The sequence below is a fragment of the Bos indicus x Bos taurus genome, chromosome 19 (assembly GCF_003369695.1).
Source record: "Bos indicus x Bos taurus breed Angus x Brahman F1 hybrid chromosome 19, Bos_hybrid_MaternalHap_v2.0, whole genome shotgun sequence".
Lineage (NCBI taxonomy): Eukaryota > Metazoa > Chordata > Mammalia > Artiodactyla > Bovidae > Bos > Bos indicus x Bos taurus.
The window spans coordinates 44,909,294-44,932,625 of NC_040094.1; the positions used below are offsets into that span (position 1 = coordinate 44,909,294).

The 23,332-nt window shown below is 53.1% G+C and overlaps 2 protein-coding genes across 4 annotated transcripts in view; one reads left to right on the forward strand and one right to left on the reverse strand.

Annotated features, from left to right (window-relative positions):
- LOC113877220 (transmembrane protein 101) overlaps positions 1-22,419 on the reverse strand; it is a 51,320-nt gene extending 28,901 nt beyond the window's left edge. Inside the window, exons 1-4 of one of the 3 annotated variants that reach the window (XM_027517112.1) lie at positions 21,408-22,410; positions 20,902-21,082; positions 19,887-20,033; positions 18,052-19,106 (exon numbers count right to left, since the gene is read on the reverse strand). In XM_027517112.1, coding sequence (XP_027372913.1) covers positions 18,798-19,106; positions 19,887-20,033; positions 20,902-21,082; positions 21,408-21,544 — 774 coding nt within the window. In that variant the 5' untranslated portion in view covers positions 21,545-22,410 and the 3' untranslated portion in view covers positions 18,052-18,797. Of the gene's footprint in view, positions 1-18,051; positions 19,107-19,886; positions 20,034-20,901; positions 21,083-21,399 lie in introns of those variants that run through there. The other 2 variants (XM_027517114.1, XM_027517113.1) reach the window with 2 other exon arrangements.
- NAGS (N-acetylglutamate synthase) lies at positions 10,843-18,076 on the forward strand. Its single transcript, XM_027517111.1, has 7 exons — positions 10,843-11,881; positions 12,456-12,730; positions 12,845-13,058; positions 13,360-13,540; positions 14,368-14,539; positions 14,636-14,818; positions 16,480-18,076. The coding sequence occupies exons 1-7, from the start codon at positions 11,456-11,458 to the stop codon at positions 16,631-16,633; spliced, it is 1,605 nt and encodes a 534-aa protein (XP_027372912.1). The 5' UTR covers positions 10,843-11,455; the 3' UTR covers positions 16,634-18,076.
- Positions 22,420-23,332: the final 913 nt, after the last annotated feature.

Genomic DNA, 23,332 nt, shown 5'->3' on the forward strand with positions numbered 1-23,332 from the left:
CCTGTGCCCTGATTAATTATACTGAGAGCCTCCTGAGAAAATCAGGCCCTTCTCCCCAACCCCTGCTGCTCTCTGGCTTAATTACTTCTCCTCCTGGCTGTAATGAATGTCTCGGAGCCCCCAGACAGGAAACTTCATCAGGAGCGGCTGCCTCCATGACTCAGCCCCGCCCCCCAGCCCCATCCCTTCAGACCCAGACACAGGCCCAGCCCCTGCCTCTGACCCGCTTCAGCTACAGAGAGCATCTGTGGGAGGGAGACCCCCAGCCCCTCCACCTCCCTGCCCCCGATCAAATGCAGACCTGAAAACCAGACACAATGGATCTTCCCCAGGTCGGGGGGAGGTAGGATCTTCAGTGTGCCCTCAAACAATCTGCTCTCCAGCTTTGGAGCAGATGCTCCGAAAGGCAGCTCCTCCTGGCCCCCTACCTGCCCACACCCCCCATAGGACCAGCCCGAAGAGGCCAACCTTCCTTCATTCACCCAATATTCCCTGAGCACCTGTTTGGTGCTGATCCCTGTTCCCACCACTGGGAACATGACAAGGAGCAAGGGAGACAAGGTATGCGTGTCCTCTAGGAGCTCACAGTCTAGCAGGAACACAGTCCCAAACCAGCAAACAAACAGATAAATAAAATTATTTCTGAGGAGGTGGAGAGTGGGAGCAGAGAGAGAACGATAGCTTGGGTGGCAGAGAATGGGCAAGGACAGATGACACATACACCTCCTCCCTATCTTGCTTGATCCTTATCCTGGAAGTTCTTACAGCAGTCTGCTCTGCATCTCTCAACCTGTTAGGCCAACATGGTCTTACTGGATCATCACCTCCGATGACCCAATGCTTCAGTCACACACCCACCCCGGCTACCACCTAAAAGAACCACGGGGAGTAGAGGGTGATCTGCAGGAGCCCGGGAGCCACCATGTCAGGAATGAGGACAGGGTTCCCCGCAGCCACCCAACCTCCCCTGTCGGTCTCTTTGCCCTTCCACTGGGGTCCCTGATCCCTGCGTCAACCACCAAAATAATTTCCAGGTAGATCAGAGAGTTAAATGCAAAAATAGACTGAACCCTAGGAAACCAGGAAGAAACAGGATGATCAGAACTCTTGAGGAAAGAGCTCTTTACAAGCGAACATAAAAGCACTGGAAGAAATTACAGAGAGAAAGGTCAACAGCAGCCGTGCCCATGGAAGCATTAAGCGTGTGTACCTGTCATAAAAGCATAGCCAACATTACGGCTCAGATCACCTCCCTCTGCCAGGCTAACTCCTAATGTGTTCTAGATTCAGCCCTGCAAGGAACTGTCCCTGACCCCCACCCTACCGCTCACCCACTCTGGGTCCCTCTGGATCGGCTGTCACCCCTGACTGCTCCCTGCACCCCAGCTGCTCGACCCTCTATTAAAGCAGAGATGAAGCTGTGCTGAGAACAGTGGTTTCTACTTTGATCTTCATGGTCTGTGGGCACCTGGATGTCTTCTTGTGTTTGTTGTTATTTTTGATGTTGCTGTTCAGTTGCTAAGTCAGGTCTGACTCTTTACAACCCCGTGGACTGCAGCATGCCAGGCTTCCCTGTCCATAGGATTCTTCAGGGAAGTCCTAGGACATTATTTGTAAGTGTATGTAAATTGGATGCAAATTAGGCATTTAATAATAGAAAGCTGATTAAGTCATAAATGAGAGAATTTTACCCTTGTTGAAGTCTTAAGGAGTCACTACAAGGCACTGTTAGGAAGTGCTATGGGTTGAATTCTGTCCCAAAAAGATATGTTGAAATTCTAACCCCTGTACCTCAGAATGTGGCCTTATTGGATCACATTATAGGATGGTTATCAGTTCAGTTCAGTTCAGTCGCTCAGTCATGTCCAACTCTTTGCGACCGCATGAACCACAGCACCCCAGGCCTCCCTGTCCATCACCAATTCCCGGAGTCCACCCAAACTCAGGTCCATTGAGTCAGTGAGCCATCCAACCATCTCATCCTCTCTCGTCCCCTTCTCCTCCTGCCCTCCATCTTTCCCAGCATCAGGGTCTTTTCAAATGAGTCAGCTCTTTGCATCAGGTGGCCAAAGTACTGGAGTTTCAGCTTCAATATCAGTCCTTCCAATGAACATCCAGGACTGATCTCCTCTAGGATGGACTGGTTGGATCTCCTTGCAGTCCAAGGGACTCTCAAGAGTCTTCTCCAACACCACAATTCAAAAGCATCAATCCTTTGGTGCTCAGCTTTCTTTATAGTCCAACTCTCACATCCATACATGACCACTGGAAAACCATAGCCTTGACTAGATGGACCTTTGTTGACAAAGTAATGTTTCTGCTTTTTAATATGCTGTCTAGGTTGTTATAGAGGAGAAGGCAACGGCACCCCACTCTAGTACTCTTGCCTGGAAAATCCCATGGATGAAGGAGCCTGGTAGGCTGCAGTCCATGGGATCGAGAAGAGTAGGACACAACTGAACGACTTCATTTTCACTTTTCACTTTCATGCATTGGAGAAGGAAATGGCAACCCACTCCAGTGTTCTTGCCTGGAGAATCCCAGGGACCAGGGAGCCTGGTGGGCTGCCGTCTATGGGGTAGCACAGAGTCGGACACGACTGAAGCGACTTAGCAGCAGCAGCACAGGGTGTTATAGAGGTAATTAATTAAGACAAGGTCATACTGGGTAGGGTGGCACTTAATCCAATATGATTGGTGTCCTTATAAGAAGAGGAGAAACACAGGGAGAAAGCAGCCACATGACCATGGAATCAGAGATCGGAGGGACACGTCAACAAGGCAAAGAATGTCAAGGATTGCCAGCAAACAGCAAAAGCCAGAAGAGGCAAGGAAGGCTTCTTCCCTACAAGCTTCAGACAGCCCTGGCAACACCTTGATCTTGGACTTCCAGCCATCAATACTGTGAGACAAGAAGTTTCTGCTGTTTTAAATCACCTAGTTTGTGGTACTTTTTAGGGCAATCCTAGAAAAATGAATTTGTTGTTGCTGTTCAGACCCTCAGTTGCTTATCACTATTTGCAACCCTATGGACTGCAGCATGCCAGGCCTCCCTATCCTTCACCATCTCCCAGAGTTTGCTCAAACTATGTCCATTGGGTCGGTGATGCCACTCAACCATCTCATCCTCTGTTGTCTCCTGCCTTCAATCTTTCTCAGCATCAGGGTCTTTTCCAATGAGTCGGCTCTTCCCATCAGGTGGCCAAAGTATTGGAACCTCAGCCTTAGCCTCAGCATCAGTCCTTCCAATGAATATTCAGGATTTATTTCCTTTAGGATTAACTGGTTTGATCTCCTTGCAGAGTCTTCTCCAACACCACAGTTCTAAAGCATCAATTCTTCAGCGCTCAGCCTTCTTTATGGTCCAATTCTCACATCCATACACGACTTCTTCCAAAAGCCTGGCTAGGATCTAGCCACTTTCCTCCTCAAAAGTCCTTCACTGGCTTCTCAGGCTCTTTAATCTGCACCCACAGCACCGGCCTCAACCCACCCTCGAGCTGAGCCCTTCCCTCCCCTTCGCCGGCCCCACCACACTAACAGTCCAGGCGGCAACACTGGTACTTTCCCCAGGGTGTTTCAGTCGACCCGGACTGAGTTTTTAGGGAAGAGGGCTGGAGTAACTGGATCCGAGAGAGGCGCGCTAAGATGGGGTGGCTCTGTGAAGGTGCTGGCTTGGGGTGGGGATGGCCAGAGCTCGCGGAGAAGGGCGTAAGTCGGGCCACGAAGGACGCCGGGGTCCACCCCCAGACCCACCGCCCAAGGGTGCGCTCCCACTGGCCCCTTGCACAGATCGCTTTACTGAGGAGATCGCTACACAAGCGGATGGGACACGGCCAGTCGGAGGCTCACTAGGATCTTGTACCGCGTGGCCGGGCCGGCGTCACCCCCTGGTGGCAACAGTGTGTAATTACAGCCTGCGGGCGCACAGGGAAATCCGCGTCCACCGCCCGCTGAGGACCAGACGCGAAGTTTGGGGTGTGGAGCTGTGCCCTGAGTTTCCTGAGTCCGGAAGGCTGACTATTCACCCTTAGGACACTTTCCTGAAACTTGCTGCCCCTTAACCCGCTACCTACACGTTAACCTCACCTCTAGACATGCACATCTCAGGATTAACCTCATGAAATTTCCATTAGTTGACCTTTTTAACGTATAATGAACACACAAAAACATCTCAGTACAAAGGACACGCATGAATTCTGTCCCACATCTCATCTTCATACATGCAACACACACACACACACACACACACACTCCTGTCTCCTCTGGAGAACATAAGAGCTTTCAGCCAAATGACACAGAAATACCAAGTAGTACCACAATACCTTAGCCCTGAGTGCCACACAATACCTCAGTCCCTGGACGCCCATAAGCACACACACAACACCCCTCGGTCCAGCTCCCCAGCCCCACCCTCTGCACCTCTCCCTCTCCTCCTCCTCAAACTCACTAGGGACCTCCCCAAATTGAAAACCACCACTCCTGACCTCTAGGGACCAGCCCATGTCTCTACAGCACTACTTTTCAGACTTGAATGTCTATAGAACCCCCTAGGGGTCTCGTTAAACTGCAGATTCTCACTTGGTAGGCCTAGAGTGGACCCCAGATTGGGCATCTCTAACCACCCTTTGAGTTCTGTGGCCCTGCTTCTTTCTCCAGCCTCATATTCCCCCGGACTTTCATGCTATGGTCTTATCCCATACCCCTTCCCAACTCCCTGCCACCTGACTCCCCACCCTACCTCTCCACCACCCCACTGAACAGTCACCGATGAGTGAAGCCAATGGCCCTTTCTCAGGCTTTGGGACATCTCACAGAGGGCTGCCCCTTCCTTCTTGAAACATGGATTCAGGGTGACTCCTGGTGGGCCTCCTGCCCTGCACCCCCTCTAACCTCTCCTCTTCCTACAGCCCTCCTTGGCAGCTCATGCCCAGGCCCAGGGGCTCATCTATCACCCTCTCCATGCCTCTCCAGCCCTGACCTCTCTCCTGAGTTCCAGGCCCCTTTTCCAATTGTCTGCTAGGAAGCTCTGCCTATGCCCTGAAAGCACCTTACATCCACTTGTCTGAAACTAGCCTCCTAGGATCTCTGTAATAATGGTGGAAATTCCCTGGTGGTCCAGTGGTTAGGACTCTGTGTTTTCACTGCCAAGGGCATGGGTTTAGTCACTGGTCAAGGAAATAAGTTCCCCTAAGCTGCAACCTAGATAGCATATTGAAAAGCAGAGTCATTACTTTGCCAACAAATGTCCGTCTAGTCAAGGCTGTGGTTTTTCCAGTGGTCATGTATGGATGCGAGAGTTGGACTGTGAAGAAGGCTGAGTGCTGAAGAATTGATGCTTTTGAACTGTGGTGTTGGAGAAGACTCTTGAGAGTCCCCTGGACTGCAAGGAGATCCAACCAGTCCATTCTGAAGGAGATCAGCCCTGGGTGTTCTTTGGAAGGAATGATGCTAAAGCTGAAACTCCAGTACTTTGGCCACCTCATGCGAAGAGTTGATTCATTGGAAAAGACTCTGATGCTGGGAGGGATTGGGGGCAGGAGGAAAAGGGGACGACAGAGGATGAGATGGCTGGATGGCATCACCGACTCGATGGACGTGAGTCTGAGTGAACTCCAGGAGTTGGTGATGGACAGGGAGGCCTGGCGTGCTGCAATTCATGGGGTCGCAAAGAGTCGACTGAGCGACTGAACTGAACTGAACTGAAGATGTGTGGCACGGCCAAAAAAAAGTAATGCCTAACTTCATGGCCTTGTGTGAGAATCAAGTTAATACATATCACATGCCTAGAACAGGAAGCGTTTGCCTTATTGGTTTTGCTGCACTGCACAGCTTGTGGGATCTTAGTTCCAGGCCACAGCAATGAAAGCACCAAGTCCTGACACCTGGGCTACCTGAGCATTCCCAGAATTTGCTATTACTATAGTGCGTGCTCAGTCACTCAGCCGTGTCTGACTCTTGGCAACCCTATGGACTATAGCCCTCCTTTGTCCAAGTGAGAATCTATAGGGCTCCTTTGTCCATGGGATTCTCCAGGCAAGAATACTGGAGTGGGTTGTCATGCCTCCTCCAAGGGATCTTCCCGACCCAGGGAATGAACCTGCCTCCTTGTTTCCCGCATTGAGAGGCAGGGATCTTTACCACTAGTGCCACCTAGGAAGTCCAGTATTATAGTAGCCCTTCCTGAAATAAATATCCTCAACTCCTAGAGATTATAAACTCAAGAAAGACCCTTCTTATCATAAGGTTATGGACAAATCCCTCTTTCTCCCTCTGTTTCCTTCTGTCATCTCAGATAGAAGGGCTCTATCAGATGTTAACATGTCTGCATGCCAGCCTCATCTTTCTTAAACTGCGGATAATTTATTCCTTTTAACAAATCGCCAGGACAGCAGGGTGAGCGAGGCAGAGAGTAGAGAGTCCCCTGCTGGACAAGAGGCTCATGACACACTTAGAATTGAACATCTTAAATCCACAAATCTACGGGTTTCCTCCTCCGCCTTGTACTATGTATTTGTGGAGTATTTAGTATCTCACATATTTATGCCTTGGAGGAAAACTGCCTGGAAGGAGAAAACTAGCTTTTATTAAGTGTTGACATTATGTCAGACTGGGAACATACACATGTGGGAATTCATTGAATCTTGTATTTTGCAAATGTCCAAGCATTCATAGAGAAGGCAGTGGCACCCCACTCCAGTACTCTTGCCTGGAAAATCCCATGGATGGAGGAGCCTGGTAGGCTGCAATCCATGGGGTCGCTAAGAGTCGGACACGACTGAAGTGACTTAGCAGCAGCAGCAAGCCCATAAAAGTTGAGATTGTATAGTGAATCCCCTGGAGCCATCACCCAGCTTCAACAAGTATCTAACTTGTTGAAGTATCTAACTCATGGGCAGTCTTGTGGTTTTGTTCCTCCACCCCACTTTCCATTCTTTCGGCTTTTTTGAAGCAAATTCAAGGCATCTTATCATTTCATTTATAAATATCCCATATGTACACTAAAAAACATGGAATCATTTTAAAAAACATTAATGCACAATCATGTCACACCTAAAAATTAATATACAAAATATCTTTTGTGCTCCAATTTACCTGATTGTCAAAATGCTTACTGTTTGTTTGAATCAGAATCCAAATAAGAAACAACAAGGTCCTATTGTATAGCACAAGGAACTATATTCAATACTTTATGATAAACCAGAATAGAAAAGAATATGAAAAAGAATATATACATGGCTACCCACTCCAGTATTCTTGCCTGGAGAATCCCGTGGACAGAGAAGACTGGCGGGCTACAGTCCGTGGGATCACAAAGAGTTGGACATGACTAACACACATACACACATATAACTGAATCACTTTCCTGTATAGCAGAAATTAACACAACATTGTAAATCAACTATACTTCAATTTTTAAAAAAAGGAATCCAAATAAGGACGAAAAGGGACTTTCAAAATACATCTTTTGACTTATATGTTCATCCTTTCCCCTCCTCCTCTTTTCCTTGAAATTTGTTGAACAAACAAAATTTACCAGGAATTGGCTGACTGCATGCCCACCGAGAGCTTTACATCTTCACCATGATTCAGTGAGATCAAGTTTTATGCTCTTTCCCCCATTTTACAGGTGAGAAAACTGAGGCTCAGAGAATACATGCCTTGCCCAAACCTCTATAACCAAAGAAGTGGCAGAGCCCAGGCCTCCTGTCTTCCATTCAGAAAAAAAAAATGGAACCTCATCCTCAGAGCACCTAGTTCAGTACCTGGCACGTACGTACTGAACAGTGAAGAGGGCTGCCTCAGGGCAGCCTGTGAACAGATACCACAGACCTGGCAAACCATGAAGCCAACCTTTCCTTGCCACAGGCTCTGCTTTTTATTTTTATTTTTTGCCACACTACAAGGCCTGTGGGATCTTAGTTCTCTGACCAGAATGAGATCTGCACCCCCCTGCTTTGGAAGCACGGAGTCCTTAACCACTGGACTGCCAGGGAAGTCTCATACAGCCTCTGCTTCTTTCTCTCTGTTCTCTCTTCAATAATTCATCCAATAAATAGTTGCCGGACACTTCTCACATGCCAGATGCCATCACGGCATGTGAATGAGTATGGCTGTGTGCCTCTGTACATGGGTAGATGGGTGTGGCCTCAAGGAGGAGTGGGTTGGGCTTCTAACTCTGGATGTTGTGTGTGTGTGTGTGCATGTGTGTGTACACAAGTCTGTGTACATTTGGATCTCCAGATCTACATGTCCCTGAACTTGTCCATGACTACAGCTGGGTGTATACCTACATGCTCTCAGTACCTTTGCATATATATGTGCACGTGTTTCTGTGTTTGACAGTTGCTGAGAAAAGTCTCTGCAAATATGCAAATGTGTGTCTGAGCAGAACTGTCTCTCTCTCTACATCGGTGTGTCTACACTTGTGTATCTCTCCATGTACACATGTGTGTCTGTGAGACCGTAGATGCTGGGAGTCTCTAGGTTATGTACTCTGTGTCTGCATATCTGTGTGCATCTTAATGGATGGTGTGGGTCTCTGCTTTTGTCTGATCTGTGTTTCTTCCTGTGCTATGATTGAGACTGTCAGCTATCAACCCTGGCCCTTCACCTGCCCAGATTCCTGTCACCTCCATGTCCACTTATACTAAGTGGCAGCCAAGGAGGACTCTAACGGGAAGGAAAACCCTGACCCTTCAAACCTGCCCCTGTGCCCAGGGCTGAGGCCCCTGCTGAGGGGAGGTGTCTGGAGGAGTTGGAAGGTTGTGTCTGCTCCCTGCATCTTGAGGACCCAAGACCTGATAAGTGCCCTGGGACTTCCCTGATGGTCTAGTAGTTAAAAATCCACCTTGCATTGCAGGGGATGCAGGTTGGATCCCTGGGCAGGGAACTAAGATCCCACATGCCTCTCGGCAACTAAGTGTAGCTTGCTGCAACTACTGAGTCCCCGTGCCACAACACCACAACACAGGCTCCCACGCGATGCAACAGAGACCCCATGTGCTGCAAGTAAGACCTGACGCAGTCAAATAAATACATATTTTTTTAAAAAAAGATAGTAGTCCAGTTCTGAGCCCATTGACAACAGATCTTGCTCCGAAAAATGAAACATCAGCCAGCTCCAGAGGGAAAAACAAAATTCAAGCTGGAACCATAGACCAACAGTGATCCTGCAGGCTTCAGGTCAGAGGGCGGGTTAGGCGAGGGTGCTGACCCCACACACCCACAGACATCTCCTCCAGAAGGCAGGGTCAGTTCCAACCATAGGCTGGCCTGCTCCAGGGATAGTGACCCCAGGCTCATCTGGCCTGGAGTTAATCATCTACTTGGGGTATCCCTGGGTCCCATTGGCTGTCTGCAGACACAGCCCTCTGGGCTGAAGCCCAAGGAGAGGGATGGAGATCCCCAGCCAGTGTCAGCCCCACCGGTCAGGGGAAATGGGGTGGATGCTCTTGGCTACTGGGCCTGGTGGGCCCTCGGGAAGCCCCCCAGCTGAGGACGGAGACACCAACCCTGCCCTCAGGGAGCCCAGTCTGAAAAGAGAGGTTGTCCTTGCCCCTCACAGGGGCCCCAAGTTGGCAAGAGGCAGGACTCAACTGCAGCTGGGGGGAAAGGACCTGGAAGAATTGACGAGGGGCCAGGACAGAGGCAGGGATCCAGATCAGCAAAGCGGGAGAGACCCAGAAGCGGGAAACTGAGTAGGGAGGGGTTGAGGAGGGTGGGCACTCTAAGGAGGGGCTTGGATGGAGAGACCAGGAAGGGAAAGCACATTTGAGGGTGGGGCTCTCTGAGAGCAGAAAGAAGGAAAATCAAGATGCCCCAGTGGATTCTGGGAAGTGGGGGGGGGGGAGGGGAGCAGTAAAGAGAGAAGAGAAAGGCGGCCCTGGAGGTGGCCCCACAGGGCAAGGTGTACAAACCCTCCCTCTCATTGCTTCACTCTCTGTTGGAATCAGAATTTCGAAGTAGGGAAATGGAAAAGTCAGCGGAGATCACAGAGGTCAGCTCCTGTCTCCTGCTGACAGGAGTCTCCTGCCCAGGACAGTACGTGCATATACTGTGCTGTGTGCGTGTGTGCCTGCTTGTGTAACATGCACCTGTTCATGGGAATGTGTCTTTTAATGGGGGAGGCCCAGGAAGGATTGGTGCATTCACCCGGCATCCTCTGCGGTACTCGGGAGAGAAGAACCCAGACTGTGCTCCCTACGCAAGCAAAGCCCCAGGAGTCTTGTCTGTGCGGGGGTGGGGTGGGGGAACCCAAGGGTGCCAAGGGTCTGGCCGTGACACTAACAAGCTGTGTGACCTCAGCCAATTCGTCGCCCTTCTGCAGTTGGTTTCACCCTCCATAAGGACAGAGGGTGGGACCCCATCAGAGGATAGTGTATCCGAGGGCAGGATGTGTACCACTGATTGCGCACTGGGTGTTTTTAAGCAGCACACGTATACAGTATTATGCAATAATGAATCACATCCTATGAAAGTTTTCAAGTCCTTTGCACATCTTGCTTAATAACATGAATCAGGAACAAAACTGCTTTGCCTCAAAGACCACCTCCACTGCTCATGAACTGAGTGACCTTGGCCCTCACACATTTCTGTGCCTCAGTCTCCTCATCTATAAAACGGGTATAATAAGAGTGTCCATTCTGGAGTCATTGTAAGGCTTCAGTGAGTTACTGTTTGTGAAGTGGTTTGCCCAGGGCCTGGTGTTCTGCGTGTCAGCAGCTATTCTACCAAGGAAGAAGCCTCAAGCTTGCTATGGGATCTCTACCACCTGGCACTTCCTAACCATCTTTGTTTCCAACAGAAGTCAACACTATCCAGCTGGAATTTATAATATTTTTTAACCTGTTTATTTGTAAGGCTTTCTTAACAAGTGACATCAGCCTTCTAGTTACAGTCCTGATTTATCCTGAGGATAAATTTAAAATTTATCCACAAAGACAAAATTCTTCAAGGTGGCACCCAGTGGCTGGGGTTTGGCAAACCCTGGTAACCTCCACGTGATTCCATCTTCTTTGAGCTCAAACGAGGCAGAGGCTTCCCCGACCTCCGGGCTTTCACTCTTGCCCCATAAGCCTCCTTCCTTGGTCAGGCGGCTGCTCTGCCCTCTTGCCCTAGTCAGACTTCTTGATTGTTCAAGACCCTGGAGAGCGCCAGAGCCACCTTTGGGGCCCCTGAGCCCTTCTGAAACCGGCCTTGGCAGTAGATTAGACCCTCAGCCACCCTTTATCTCGGCCTCGTGACTCTCGCTAGTGGATTCCGTCACCCCCCTCAAGGGGCGGGGGATCCTGTCAGCGCCGCCCTCTGACCCGTGGCCCGACCCGCGGCCCCCTAACCGTCGTCGCCCCGCCCCGAACGGCTCAGCCCCGCCCCGCTGCAGGTTAAGAGGCCCCTGAAGGCAGGAGCTCCTGACAGACGGTCACTTGGTGGGGGGGCGATCCGGTCTGGTTGTCATGGCGACGGTGCGGATGGCCTGGGCCCTGTGGGCAGCGCCTGCGGGCAGGAGGCTCCGGGGCCCCCGAGGCACGGGGAGCGCCCGAAGGCTGAGCTGCGGCGCGCGGCGGCAGGCGACCAGGGGTACCAGCCCGGGACGCCGGCTCAGCACTGCTTGGGGGCCGGCTCAGCTAGCCCAAGAGGAGGCCGAGGGAGGCAAGGACGACGTCCATCCGTCTGCAGCGGAGGAGCCGTTATGGACGCCGCCCCCAGCGCCCCCGGTTCCCCCCGATTCCCCGGGGCCCCCCGCCGGCCGCTCGCTGGTGCAGCGAGACATCCAGACCTTCCTGAACCAGTGCGGGGCCAGTCCCGGGGAGGCGCGCCACTGGCTCACGCAGTTCCAGGCCTGCCATCACTCCGCCGACAGGCCCTTCGCCGTCATCGAGGTGAGCCGAGCCCGGCGTCGGGCTGGGTCACAGACCGGGCGTGGGGGCTGTGTGCCAATGTGTCGCCGGGCCTGGCAGGACGGGCTGTCGATTGGGGAGGGGAACCAGGAAGGGGATCAACGGAGCCCTAACGAGCGCCCGGGACTGGGAGAGGCCGCGGCCCTCTAAAAGCCTGGCTCCCAGCCCGGGTGAGGAGTCTGGGGTCTCCAGCCCGTGGAATATGATGCGCCAGAGTAGTCCTCCCACCCTGGGCACAGTTAGGGGTTCAGTTGGCCATTGGGGAACCTGGAGAGAAGCTGCCTGTGTCACCCCTCCCCCTAAGGTGTCCTAGAGTCCAAGGTCGCAGGGAGGAGCCGAGCGAGGAACGCTAGTGTGAGATAAGAGGATGATGGTAAGACCCAACAGGGCAAAGGGCAGAGCAGGTGGGCGCAGGTGACCAGAAATGGGGTCTGATAACTCCTGGCCAGGATGGGGATCCCCCAGAGGGGACCCTGAGGACCAGGCTGGAGGAACGAGCAGGTGAGGAAGGAGTCAGGGTGGGCGTCTTGCCCCCTGAACACCCAGTTCTCCGCAGGTGGATGAGGAGGTGGTGAAGTGCCCGAAGGCCGTATCCAGCCTGGCCTTCGCCCTGGCCTTCCTGCAGCGCATGGACATGAAGCCGTTGGTGGTCTTGGGGCTGCCTGCTCCCACGGCGCCCTCGGGCTGTCTTTCCTTCTGGGAAGCCAAGGCACAGCTCGCCCAGAGATGCAAGGTGCTGGTGGACGCCCTGCGGCACAATGCGGCAGCTGCCGTGCCTTTTTTTGGCGGCGGGTCTGTGCTGAGCGCTGCTGAGCCAGCCCCTCACGCCAGGTGAGTGCCGACCCTGCCTATCCCGGCGTCCTCGGATCACGCCACTCCGCCTGCGCAGCCCCAGCCCCGCGGGGCCCGGAGGCGATCTCCTTGAGCCCCGCGTCTGGCCCACAGCTATGGTGGCATCGTCTCCGTGGAGACCGATCTGCTCCAGTGGTGCCTGGAGTCCGGAAGCATCCCCATCCTGTGTCCCATTGGGGAGACCGCCGCGCGCCGCTCGGTGCTCCTGGACTCGCTGGAGGTGACCGCGTCTCTGGCTAAGGCGCTGCGGCCCACCAAAATCATCTTCCTCAACACCACAGGCGGCCTGCACGACGGCAGTCACAAGGTGTGTCTCTTCCTTTCGGGTTCCAGTCCCCGTGCCTCCGCACCTCCGCTGAGCATCTCTCTTGCGGCCCCTGCACGCCTCCCTTATGGGCCGCAGAGTCAGTCTCTTCGAAGCCGCAAGGGTCGGGAATGGAGTGTCAGGGAGGGATTCAGCCTACGGTGTTTAGATCTGAGCTCTCCCTGGTGGAGGACTCCGGGAAGAAGTAAGGGAAAAGGGGTTAAGTGAGGAGAGGTCCGTAGGGCGGGGACGCAGTCCTGGTGCGGCTGCAGGTCGGAGGCTCACCCCCTAGTCCGGGACACAGGTCCTGAGTAACGTCAATCTGCCCGCTGACCTGGACCTGGTGACCAATGCCGACTGGGTGAGCACTAAAGAACGCCAGCGGATTCGGCTCATCGTGGACGTACTCAGTCGCCTGCCCCATCACTCCTCCGCCGTCATCACCGCTGCCAGCATGTTGCTCACGGAGCTCTTCAGCAACAGGGGTGAGGGCGAGGGCAGGGGCGCGCCGGAGTTTGGGGGGGGCGGGGGGCAGGAGAAGCCACAGAAAAGGCTTCCTGCCCTTGCCAAACCTGGGGGAGGTTTGCAAGGAGGTGGACCGGCCTGGGCTGGAACTTGGGTGCAACTAGGCAGGTGGGCGGGACTTGGCTGTGTGGGAGGAACCACAGACCCAGGGGACCCAAGTGGAATGGGTAGCTCAGTTGGTAAATAATCCGCCTGCAAGGCAGGAAACCCCGGTTCGATTCCTGGATCGGGAAGATACCCTGCACAAGGGATAGGCTACCCACTCCAATATTCTCGGGCTTCTCTGGTGGCTCAGATGGTAAAGAATCCGTCTGCAATGCGGGAGATCTGGGTTCGGAAGATCCCCTGGAGAGGGCATGGCAACCCATTCCAGTATTCTTGCCAGGAGAATCCCAATGGACAGAGGAGCCTGGCGGGCTACCTCCAAGGGGTCACAAAGAGTCCGACACGACTAAGCGACTAAGTACACACACAGCAGAGGAGAGGTGGGCGGGGCCAGGAGCCGGGTGGGCAGGGATGGGCGGGACTAGGGGAAGTAAGTGGAACCACAGGTGAGGGGGGAACTCCAGGGACGAACTGCCTAGGAAAAGCATCTCCCTGAGTGAAAAACACAGACAAGTCTATGCAGACCATAGGAAGCATCTCATTGTGGAGAGCTCCCAAAGAAGGTAATTGTCCCACCAGCCACCTTCCTGTCTGGAACCTCCACCAGGCTGCGCAAACGTAGGAGTGGAGGGGACCCGGATCTCGGGCTGAACGAACTGCTCCTCCTTCATCCCACCCCCAGGTTCGGGGACGCTGTTCAAGACCTGCGAGCGGACGCTGCGAGTGCGCTGCCTGGACAGCCTGGACCAGGGCCGCCTCGTGAACCTGGTCAACGCCAGCTTCGGCAAAAAGCTCCGGGACGACTACTTGGCCTCGTTGCGCCCGAGGCTGCACTCTGTCTACTTCTCTGAGGGGTGAGCCTGAGGCCCCAGAGGGCAGGGGCCACGGGACAAGCCGGAGAGCTTTGGGTCAAGAAGAGGTCCCAGCCTGCCTCTCCCCCGCTGCGCCAGGTACAACGCGGCCGCCATTCTGACCACGGAGCCGGTACTGGGGGGGACCCCGTATCTAGACAAGTTTGTGGTGAGCTCCAGCCGCCAGGGCCAAGGCTCCGGCCAGATGCTGTGGGAGTGCCTGCGGCGGGACCTGAAGACACTTTTCTGGCGCTCCCGGGTCACCAACCCCATCAATCCCTGGTAGGTTCTGCCCTTCCTGGCTCCCCTCTCCAGCTCTCACCAGCCATGCGGGGGATCCACCAGCCTGGAAGGCTGGGCTTCCCCTCCTTTCATTAGCCACCCTTCCCCCATGAGAGATGGCCCGCACATCAGTGTGGCCCCACATTCCCCAGGGAGCAGACCACACATGGAGCCTGAGATTTCTCTAGAGGCAGAGCACACTTAACTCTGCTTTGTCCTGTTAAGGTAGATGCCTTGAAGACAGTCTGCACCGGGCACACAGCCTGCCTCTCCCAGGGTCTGGAGAAATTCAGCCTCTTACCATTTTAGTCCAGGCCCAGCTGCCAAGCTCTGACCCCATTGCATCTCCAGTGGGACGCCCCCTCCTCTCTTTCCTTCTGCAGCTATCTATCCCCTCATTCCCCTACTACTCTGCTCTGTGGGCACCAAGAACAGAACAAGAACCCTTCCCCAGGCTGCACAGCCAAGGCAGTGTGGAGAGAGGAAAAGGCAGCCTCACTCTAACCCTCCTAGCTGTGTGACTCTGGCTAGTTAGCTAACTTCTCTGAGCCTTAGCTGCTCCTCTGTGAAAATAGCATAACACCAGGCTATTGGCTGGTGCTATGAGAATAAAATCAGATTACAAACCTCAGGTTCTAGCAGAGTGTACAGCACATACAAGCATACCCCAGAGATATTACCAGTTTGGTTCCAGACCTCCACTATAAAGTGAATATTGCAATGAAGCAAACCACATGAATTTTTTGGTTTCCTGGTATGTATGAATGTTTACACTATATTGTAGCCTGTTAAGTGTGAAATAGCATTATATCTAAAAAAACAATGTACATACCTCAAATTTAAAATAGTTTTATTACTAAAAACTGCTAACCATCACTTGAGCCTTCAGTGAGCAGTCTTTTTGCTGGTGGAGGGTTTGAAATATTTCAAGAATTACCAAAATGCAACAAAGAGACATGAAGTGAGAAAACATCTGTTGGAAAAATGACACTGCTAAGACTTGCTCCACACAGGGTTTCTGAAAACCTTGAACTTGTAAAAAACACAGTACCTGCAAAGCACAATGTGCTAAGTTGCTTCAGTCGTGTCTGACTGTTTGTAACCCTATGGACGGTAGCCTGCCAGGCTCCTCTGTCCTTAGGTTCTCCAGGCAAGAGTACTGGAGTGGGCTGCCATACCCTCCTCCAGGGTATCCTCCATACCCAGGGATTGAACCCAGGTCTCTTATGTCTCCTGCACTTGCAGGCGGGTTCTTTACCACTAGCGCCACCTTAGTGAAACACAAAATGTGGTGTGCCAGTAGTAGCTTCTCAATAAATGAACCAGTGAGTAGTGAGCCCTGCTGCTGCTGCTAAGTCACTTCAGTTGTGTCCGACTCTGTGCGACCCCATAGACGGCAGCCCACCAGGCTCCCCCGTCCCTGGGATTCTCAAGGCAATTACACTGGAGTGGGTTGCCATTTCCTTCTCCAATGCATGAAAGTGAAAAGTGAAAGTGAAGTCACTCAGTCGTGTCCGACCCTCAACGACCCCATGGACTGCAGCCTTCCAGGCTCCTCCGTCCATGGGATTTTCCAAGCAAGAATACTGGAGTGGGGTGCCATTGCCTTCTCCGGTAGTGAGCCCTGGCCTTGCCTAAAACCTATCTCCCACCCCCACCAGGTACTTCAAACACAGTGATGGCAGCTTCTCCAACAAGCAGTGGATCTTCTTCTGGTTTGGTCTGGCCGATATCCGGGACTCTTATGAGCTGGTCAACCATGCCAAGGGGCTACCGGACTCCTTTTGCAAGCCAGCTTCTGACCCAGGCAGCTGACCCTCTCTACCAGCCCTTCAGGCCCTGGGACAGCCAGTGTGGACTAAAGGCCGTGCCTGCTGGAGGAGACCCAAGGCAGCCACAGGCCGGACCAGACATGCTGGCTGAGTGAACTGCAGAGGAAGCAGCAGCTGTTACTCTACCCTGCCCAGAGAAGGGTACCCAAGGGAGGACAAGCACAGGAAGGAAAAGGGCCTGCCCAAGACCCCCTACTTGCTCCAAAGCCACAACCAGATGGCTCTGAATTTTCAGTCTAGGAATTTGGAGGGAGGAGGGCTTGCCTTTAAGGGCTCTACTCAAGGCTGAGGGTGGGCCAGTGTCTTTGACCACTGTGCTGTTTTGAGGCTTCCTTGCCCAAAATATCACCCACATCTGCCTTATATTCCACCATTCATTTTAATTCCTTCAGGTCTTAAAACATCTCAGGAGGCCTTGATTAAAATGCAAGTACTTGTCTGAAAGTCAGCTCACACTTGAAATTAGCACTGACCCTCTGGGAGCAACATCTTGCGGGCTGGGGAACCAGGGGTCTCCTAGAGGAAGAGAAGAGCTAAACGAGGCCCAGGCCCCGAGATGAATGCTGCCACCACCTCCCTCAGCCAACTGTCAGCAGCCCACTGAGGGGCTACCCTACCCCTCAGTTAGGAAACACCTTCTGTTCCACAAACCGGACTGACAGCAGCCCCACCTCCCTTGCCAGGCAGGGCTCAGAGCCAAGCCCAGACTGGGAGGTCTTCCCCTTGGCCCCCCTGGAGGTTGTGTCTCCATCTTTGCAGGAGTGGGACATCTCAGACAGGCCAAAGTCCAAAGCCTGAGGTTGCACTCGGCATTTCTGACCCCTACGATGTGCCAGGCTCCACACTGGCTGCTGAGGCTACTTTCTGTCAGGAGGTGTGTGGATGTGTAGGGAGGGGACCAGGGGCTGTTGAGAGACCAACTCCCCTAGAGCAGCCTGTCTTCCCTGAAGAGAGGGGTGGCGTCGAGCACACAGCTGGGTGTGGGCTTTAGACAGACCGGGCCTGGAATCCAGATCTGTGGTTTCAGGCTAGTAGCTCAACCTCTGAGCCTCCATCTCCTCATCTGTGAAATGAAAATTCCTCAGCCTCAGAGTGGACCCTTAATCAGTCCTCTCCTTCTAGTTGCCCTCGCCAAAGATTTCTCTCAAAAGAGCTGGCACCAAATGGGGAGGAAAAGACAAGCCATGAGAGGGAGTGAGTGAAGGTCAAAGCGTGTACTGCAGGGAGCATTTGCAGACTTGAAAAGAGAGCCCAAGGACAGTGGGGATTCTCAGGACAGGGGCAAGGTCATGGGTGGGTCAAGGTGGGCCTTACCCGGGTATGGGCTTTCAAGAAACCCAAGATCAATCCCAGCCAATAGCAAAGTGCCCCGTGGGGAGAACAGAGAAGCAAAGCCAAACGTCTATATAAAATGTTTAATTTTGGAGGACTGTGTGGTCTGGTGTTTGGGAGGGCATTCACCCACAACAGGCCAACCACGGAGCTGGAAACAGAAGGCCAGAGGCAGGAAGCTGGCCACTGCCTGCCCCACCCCTGCACACTCCAGAGTAGACTGGGGCCTGCTCTGCCCTAGAGGTGGGTGACAGCTAGTGCTGTGTCTGCTCCTGGCACACCCTGAGAGCCCACGACTTGCGTAGTGCCCAGCCCCTCTACTCCACCTGGGCCTGATCCATGTGTCAATACATACACTGGGTTTCAGTCTCAGAAAAGCACTGCAGAGCCTAGCTGCATCTGCCAGGCTCAAAGAAGGATCTTTCACACTGGCTCACTTCCAGTTCCTGGTCTTCCTCCCTGTCTCCCACTCTCAGTGTCCCCCACCCTCAACCCCTGCCCCCATAGCCCTGCCTTACTCCATTTCCTGGGACAGGAGACCCAGGAGAACAGGTGGCCTCAGCTCTCCTCAGAACAAACAGGAAAAATAAACCCGTAGGGCAGAGTCATCAGGGCTCCCACCCCACCAAGGCCTGAGCCCAGGAACTGGGGAAGAGACCTGCCTCTTGCCAACATACACACACACACACATGCACATAACGCAAAGGATCAAACAGACCAAAATGCATAAATAAACATAACTGGGCCAGCAAGGAGGAACAGAGGGTGGCCTTTAGTGGCTCCCTGCACCCATTCTCAGACTCGTGCTGCGCAACTCAGCCGTCAGTGGCCAGGATGACAGCGGCCCCGAAGATGCCCACACTCTCTCCAAGGAGCTTCATCTGGTTCCAGAACTCAACGCGTCGCGTGTTGTGCCAGTAGGCCACATTGCCATCAATGAGCAGCATGACCGGGGGCAGCAGGACAGCCAAGATCTGGGCAGCCAGGGTCACGTAGTAGCCCGACAGGAAGGCCAGGGCCAGGACGCCATAGAGCACGAAGAAGAGCTGGACCATCAGCTCCCCGCCCGGGAGATGGTTCAGATACGCCAGCCGGTCCTCCTTGCTGTGCTGCAGTGAGTAGGCCTAGAGACACACCATCCTCTGAGGCTCTGAATAGGCTGAGAAGCCTATTCTGGGAAGGCCACCCCTGAGATGCAAGCCAGCCCCTACCAGGTGGGCTTTCGACTCCCCTCTCAGACTTGGGACTTTCTGAAAATAAGACCTGTGTCTCCCATCAGACAAGGGAGCTCCGTGAGGCCAGGGTCTCTGTCTATCCTGACCCTGGGAGCTCAGAAGGAAAGAGGGTCCACAGTCAGGCTGGGGCTCTCACCTCTGAATACAGAGCTCTTCACATGGGAGATGGTGCTCTGTATCTAAGATGAAGCTAAGTGACTTGAGGCCCGTTGACATTCCCTTCCACACTGGCCCCACTCCCAGCACCAGGGAGGATATAACCGGCTCCCCCAGGCAGCCCCATCAGCTCTAAGTGGCAAAGCCCCAGGTGGGACCTGAACTCTACCAAACCTCTCCTTTGTCCCCTCTCTCAGTCCTCTGGGGGGTGAAGCCATGAGAGGCCCAGTCCCTCTTGTCCTCCTGGCTCTCAGGCTTGGGACTGAATGGTCAATTCACCCTCTTCTCTCCCTGGTGCAATAATGTTGGAAGAAGGGACTCTCAGCCAGGTCTCAGGCACTTGAAAGGCTCCCAAGGCCCAGAAGCTGGAGAGGGCAACTGCTGGGAGTCAAGCCCTCAGGAACTACATGCAAGCCTCGTTCTGTCCACCTCCCTGGGTTCTGCCAGGCACCAGGCATCGGTTCACAGCTCACTCCCAGTGAAGCACCTCCAGTTGACAATCCCCCAACCTACCACACAGACGAGGTAGACGCCCAGGAAGACCTGGCCGGTGGACTGGAGGGAACGGCTGCGGGGTTTCCGACGGTACAGCTCCCCAGCACCGCTGGCCAGCACAAGAAAGCCACCAATGATGGCAACTGTGCGTGAGTACATACGGACCTAGGCCAAGGCGAGGGGACCCCAATCAGAAACTGAAGCCATTGCACTTCTCCTGGCTGCCCGGAGTGCAGAACTGCCCATCTCTACACATCCCGGTTCATTTGATGAACCCTCTTTACCATTACCACGAGCAGGTAGAGCAGAGAAAGATAATTCTTTTTATCAGAAGTGGAAATTGAGGCCCAGAGGGGTTAATAAACTTGTCCAAGGTCCTACAGAAAGTGGCAGAACCCAGATACCAAGCGTTGCCCCTCTCCCCATCCCCAGGTCTGCACATTCAAAGTTCAATATTCTTTCTGCCATAGGGTATACTTTGTTCCCCAAACTAACCAATGATCTCACTGTCCAGTAGCTATTCTCACACCTGCCTCCCCTAATTGACTGCCAGTCCATTCCTTGCGGGTAATGCCTTGGTCCAGGCTTATCTCCAAGCCTGTAGTACCTGGTACAGGTCCTGGAATCTACAGGATTAAATGCTGCCCTCGGATTAGATAAATTTCATAAAATCTGATAGGTGGACTAGGTTCTCTCTAAGGTTCCTTTCTCCCTGGCTCTGATAACTAAACTAATGGTGTAGAGTTCTGGGAACCAGGTGACCTGGTTTCTGGTCCCACCTGTAATGCTAACTGCGGTGTAATTTTGGGAAAGTCTGTTTCCCATCTCTGAACCTCAATTTCTGCACCCTGAGGGGGAGGTTTGCTGGTCTCCAAGGTCCTTCCATTCTTGTGGTCTGTAATAACCGCCACAAATCAAGGGGGTTCAACCTTCCCAGGCTTCGCACTGTGCTCCTGGCTAGTTTGTCCAGCCGTCCCAGGCACCGGCTCCCCCGGCACTACAGCCAAGTCCCACCTAGGGGCGAGGTGCTCACCTTCAGCCAGTCCCCGTAGTGGACGTAGCCCCCGACGTAGGCGGCATAGGTGCTAATGGCAAGCTGGAGTGCGGCCCCCAGCGCGAACCAGCGCCGCTTCACTCCAAAGGACATGAAGCTAGCGCACAGCACGGCCGCCCCCATGTCGAAGTACAGGTAGGGTACTGGGATGTCGGGCTTCCTGCGAGTAGGGAAGGGGGAAGGAACGAGGACAGAGTTGAAGCACAGGATGAAGCGGGAAGAAGAGTCTTGAGACTCCTCGGGTTCCCGCAAGCTCCACTGCTTCTGCAAACCTGAGCCCCCTCTCATGGCTAGAACCCCCGCACTAAGCTCGATGCCCACCATACTCCAGACCAGAGTCCCTAACAAGTCCGAGGTCCCAGTTCCTCCCAGTCCAAGGGTCCCAACTTCTAGGCCACAACTTCTTCCCCACCTCACCGCACCCCCATTCCTGGGACGGGCCGGACCGCCCCCACCACATTCGGCGACCGCACGGACCCGCTCACCGGCGCGCCTCGGCCCTCTCAGCATACAGCATGAGCTGGCTGAAGCAGCCCCAGAAGGGGCAGCGTGTGAGCAACACAGAACCCAACTGCATGATCAGCTGCAACATCCACCGTCGCGAACCCGTCTTCGACGCCATCTTGAGAAAGGGCAGTCCGCCGCAGCCTCACCCGGCGGCCAGGGAGGCCGGCGCGAGGATGCGACGCACAACTTCCGGGTTTCGCGGGGGTTTTTCTTTCCTCCCCGCTTCCGTCGGGAAACAAAGCTCTCACTCTCTAGTTCTGGACTGAAGAAAGTATTGTAGCTGCAGGGTTCCGTTATTCTTTCTGCCCAGGGAGGCTCAAGAGTCCTTATAGGTGCAAAATTGAGAACTAGAGTAGAGGAAGGTACAGTAAGCGAACTAGCCTTTGAATACAGCTGAACCTGGGCTCCAATTCTAACGCAACTCTGTGACTTTCAATATATCTCCTATACTTCCCAAGATTCATCTGGGAAACTGGAATGACATCGACGTCACAGGGTTGTGAAGTTTAAATGTTGACAGTGTTGGTCCTAGCACATAGTAGGGCTTCAGTGAATGGTGTACACAACACACACACACACACACAGAGGAAATCACACACACGAAATCCCTCTGCTTCTGTTTTAACTTTAGAGTAAGAGGGTCTCCTCAGAGCCACTTGTAGAGAACTTTGGTCTTGGTTTGCCTTTCTTCTGTCCCCCGAGAGAAGAAAGACCTGACGAGGACATACGGGTCATCTCAAGCAGTCCGTTCCTCCAGCTCTAGCGCTCCAACTCTAGCCCAATCTACCATTTTTTGTCAGTTTAGCTGCATCAGGCTTCGGACTGGTCTCCCCCTTTGGCCTTGTTTGTTCTCAGATCCTCTATTTTGTTCTCATAACCATCAGGCACCTCTCCCTTGACTCACTTAGTACATTGCTGCCTGCCAAGTCGCTTCAGTCGTGTCCGACTCTGTGCGATCCCATGGACTGCAGCCTACCAGGCTTCTCTGTCTATGGGATTCTCCAGGCAAGAACACTGGAGTGGGTTGCCATTTCCTTCTCCAATGCATGAAAGTGGAAAGTGAAAGTGAAGTCACTCAGTCCTGTCTGACTCTTAGCGACCCCATGGACTGCAGCCCACCATGCTCCTCCATCCATGGGATTTTCCAGGCAACAGTACTGGAGTGGGGTGCCATTGCCTTCTCCCACTTAGTACATTAGCAATTGTATATTTGTGATTTGTCTATTGATGACTAGATTAACACTAGATTGTGAGCTCCATGAGGGCAAGGACAATGTCTGGTTTCTGCCTATTATATCGACAGGGCCAGGTAGATGGGATGCATTCAGGAAATGTGTGCCAAATAGATAAGTAAATGAACAAAACGTGTTGCCACTATGTCATGTCTCAGTAACTGTTTGTTGAACAAATGAGCAAAAGTTCGAGGCACTCTGGGATTGTCACCACACGGCCACCCCCACCTATCTTCCTGCACCCCCTCTACCACCCTGCAACATACAAATTCATCTTCTAATATTGAAGACTCTGTAAGCATTTTTGTAAGGTCCTTTAATTCAGGAGGTGTGTTTCTTCCCTGAGGAAGGGAGAGGGAGCTTATGTTAAAGTAGCATTTCTGAAGACAGGAATTTAAAATTCCCAATCAGCCAGTGAAAGCTGGACAACAAAACACTTTTCATATCTATTTTTTTTTTTTACAAAGTCACTATGATTAAAGTCTAGGTGTATCAGAAAGAATGTGAGAAAGGGACATATCCAGGTAAAAAACTAGGGAATAAGATTGTGTGACTGCTGGGGTGGGGAGTTGAGGGTGAGGGTGGGAAAACTTCAGTCAAAGGGAATGAGAAAAAGAATGGGTTAAAGGTTATTTTGCCTACCCTTCCTACCCCCTACCACCACATGAGAC

Excerpts from the sequence above, each read along its gene's own strand:
- NAGS (XM_027517111.1), top strand. The coding sequence starts at position 11,456 with ATGGCGACGGTGCGGATGGCCTGGGCCCTGTGGGCAGCGCCTGCGGGC. Across the intron at positions 14,540-14,635 it reads TCTGTCTACTTCTCTGAGGG|GTACAACGCGGCCGCCATTC; the intron begins GTGAGCCTGAGG and ends CCGCTGCGCCAG. Across the intron at positions 14,819-16,479 it reads ACCAACCCCATCAATCCCTG|GTACTTCAAACACAGTGATG; the intron begins GTAGGTTCTGCC and ends CACCCCCACCAG.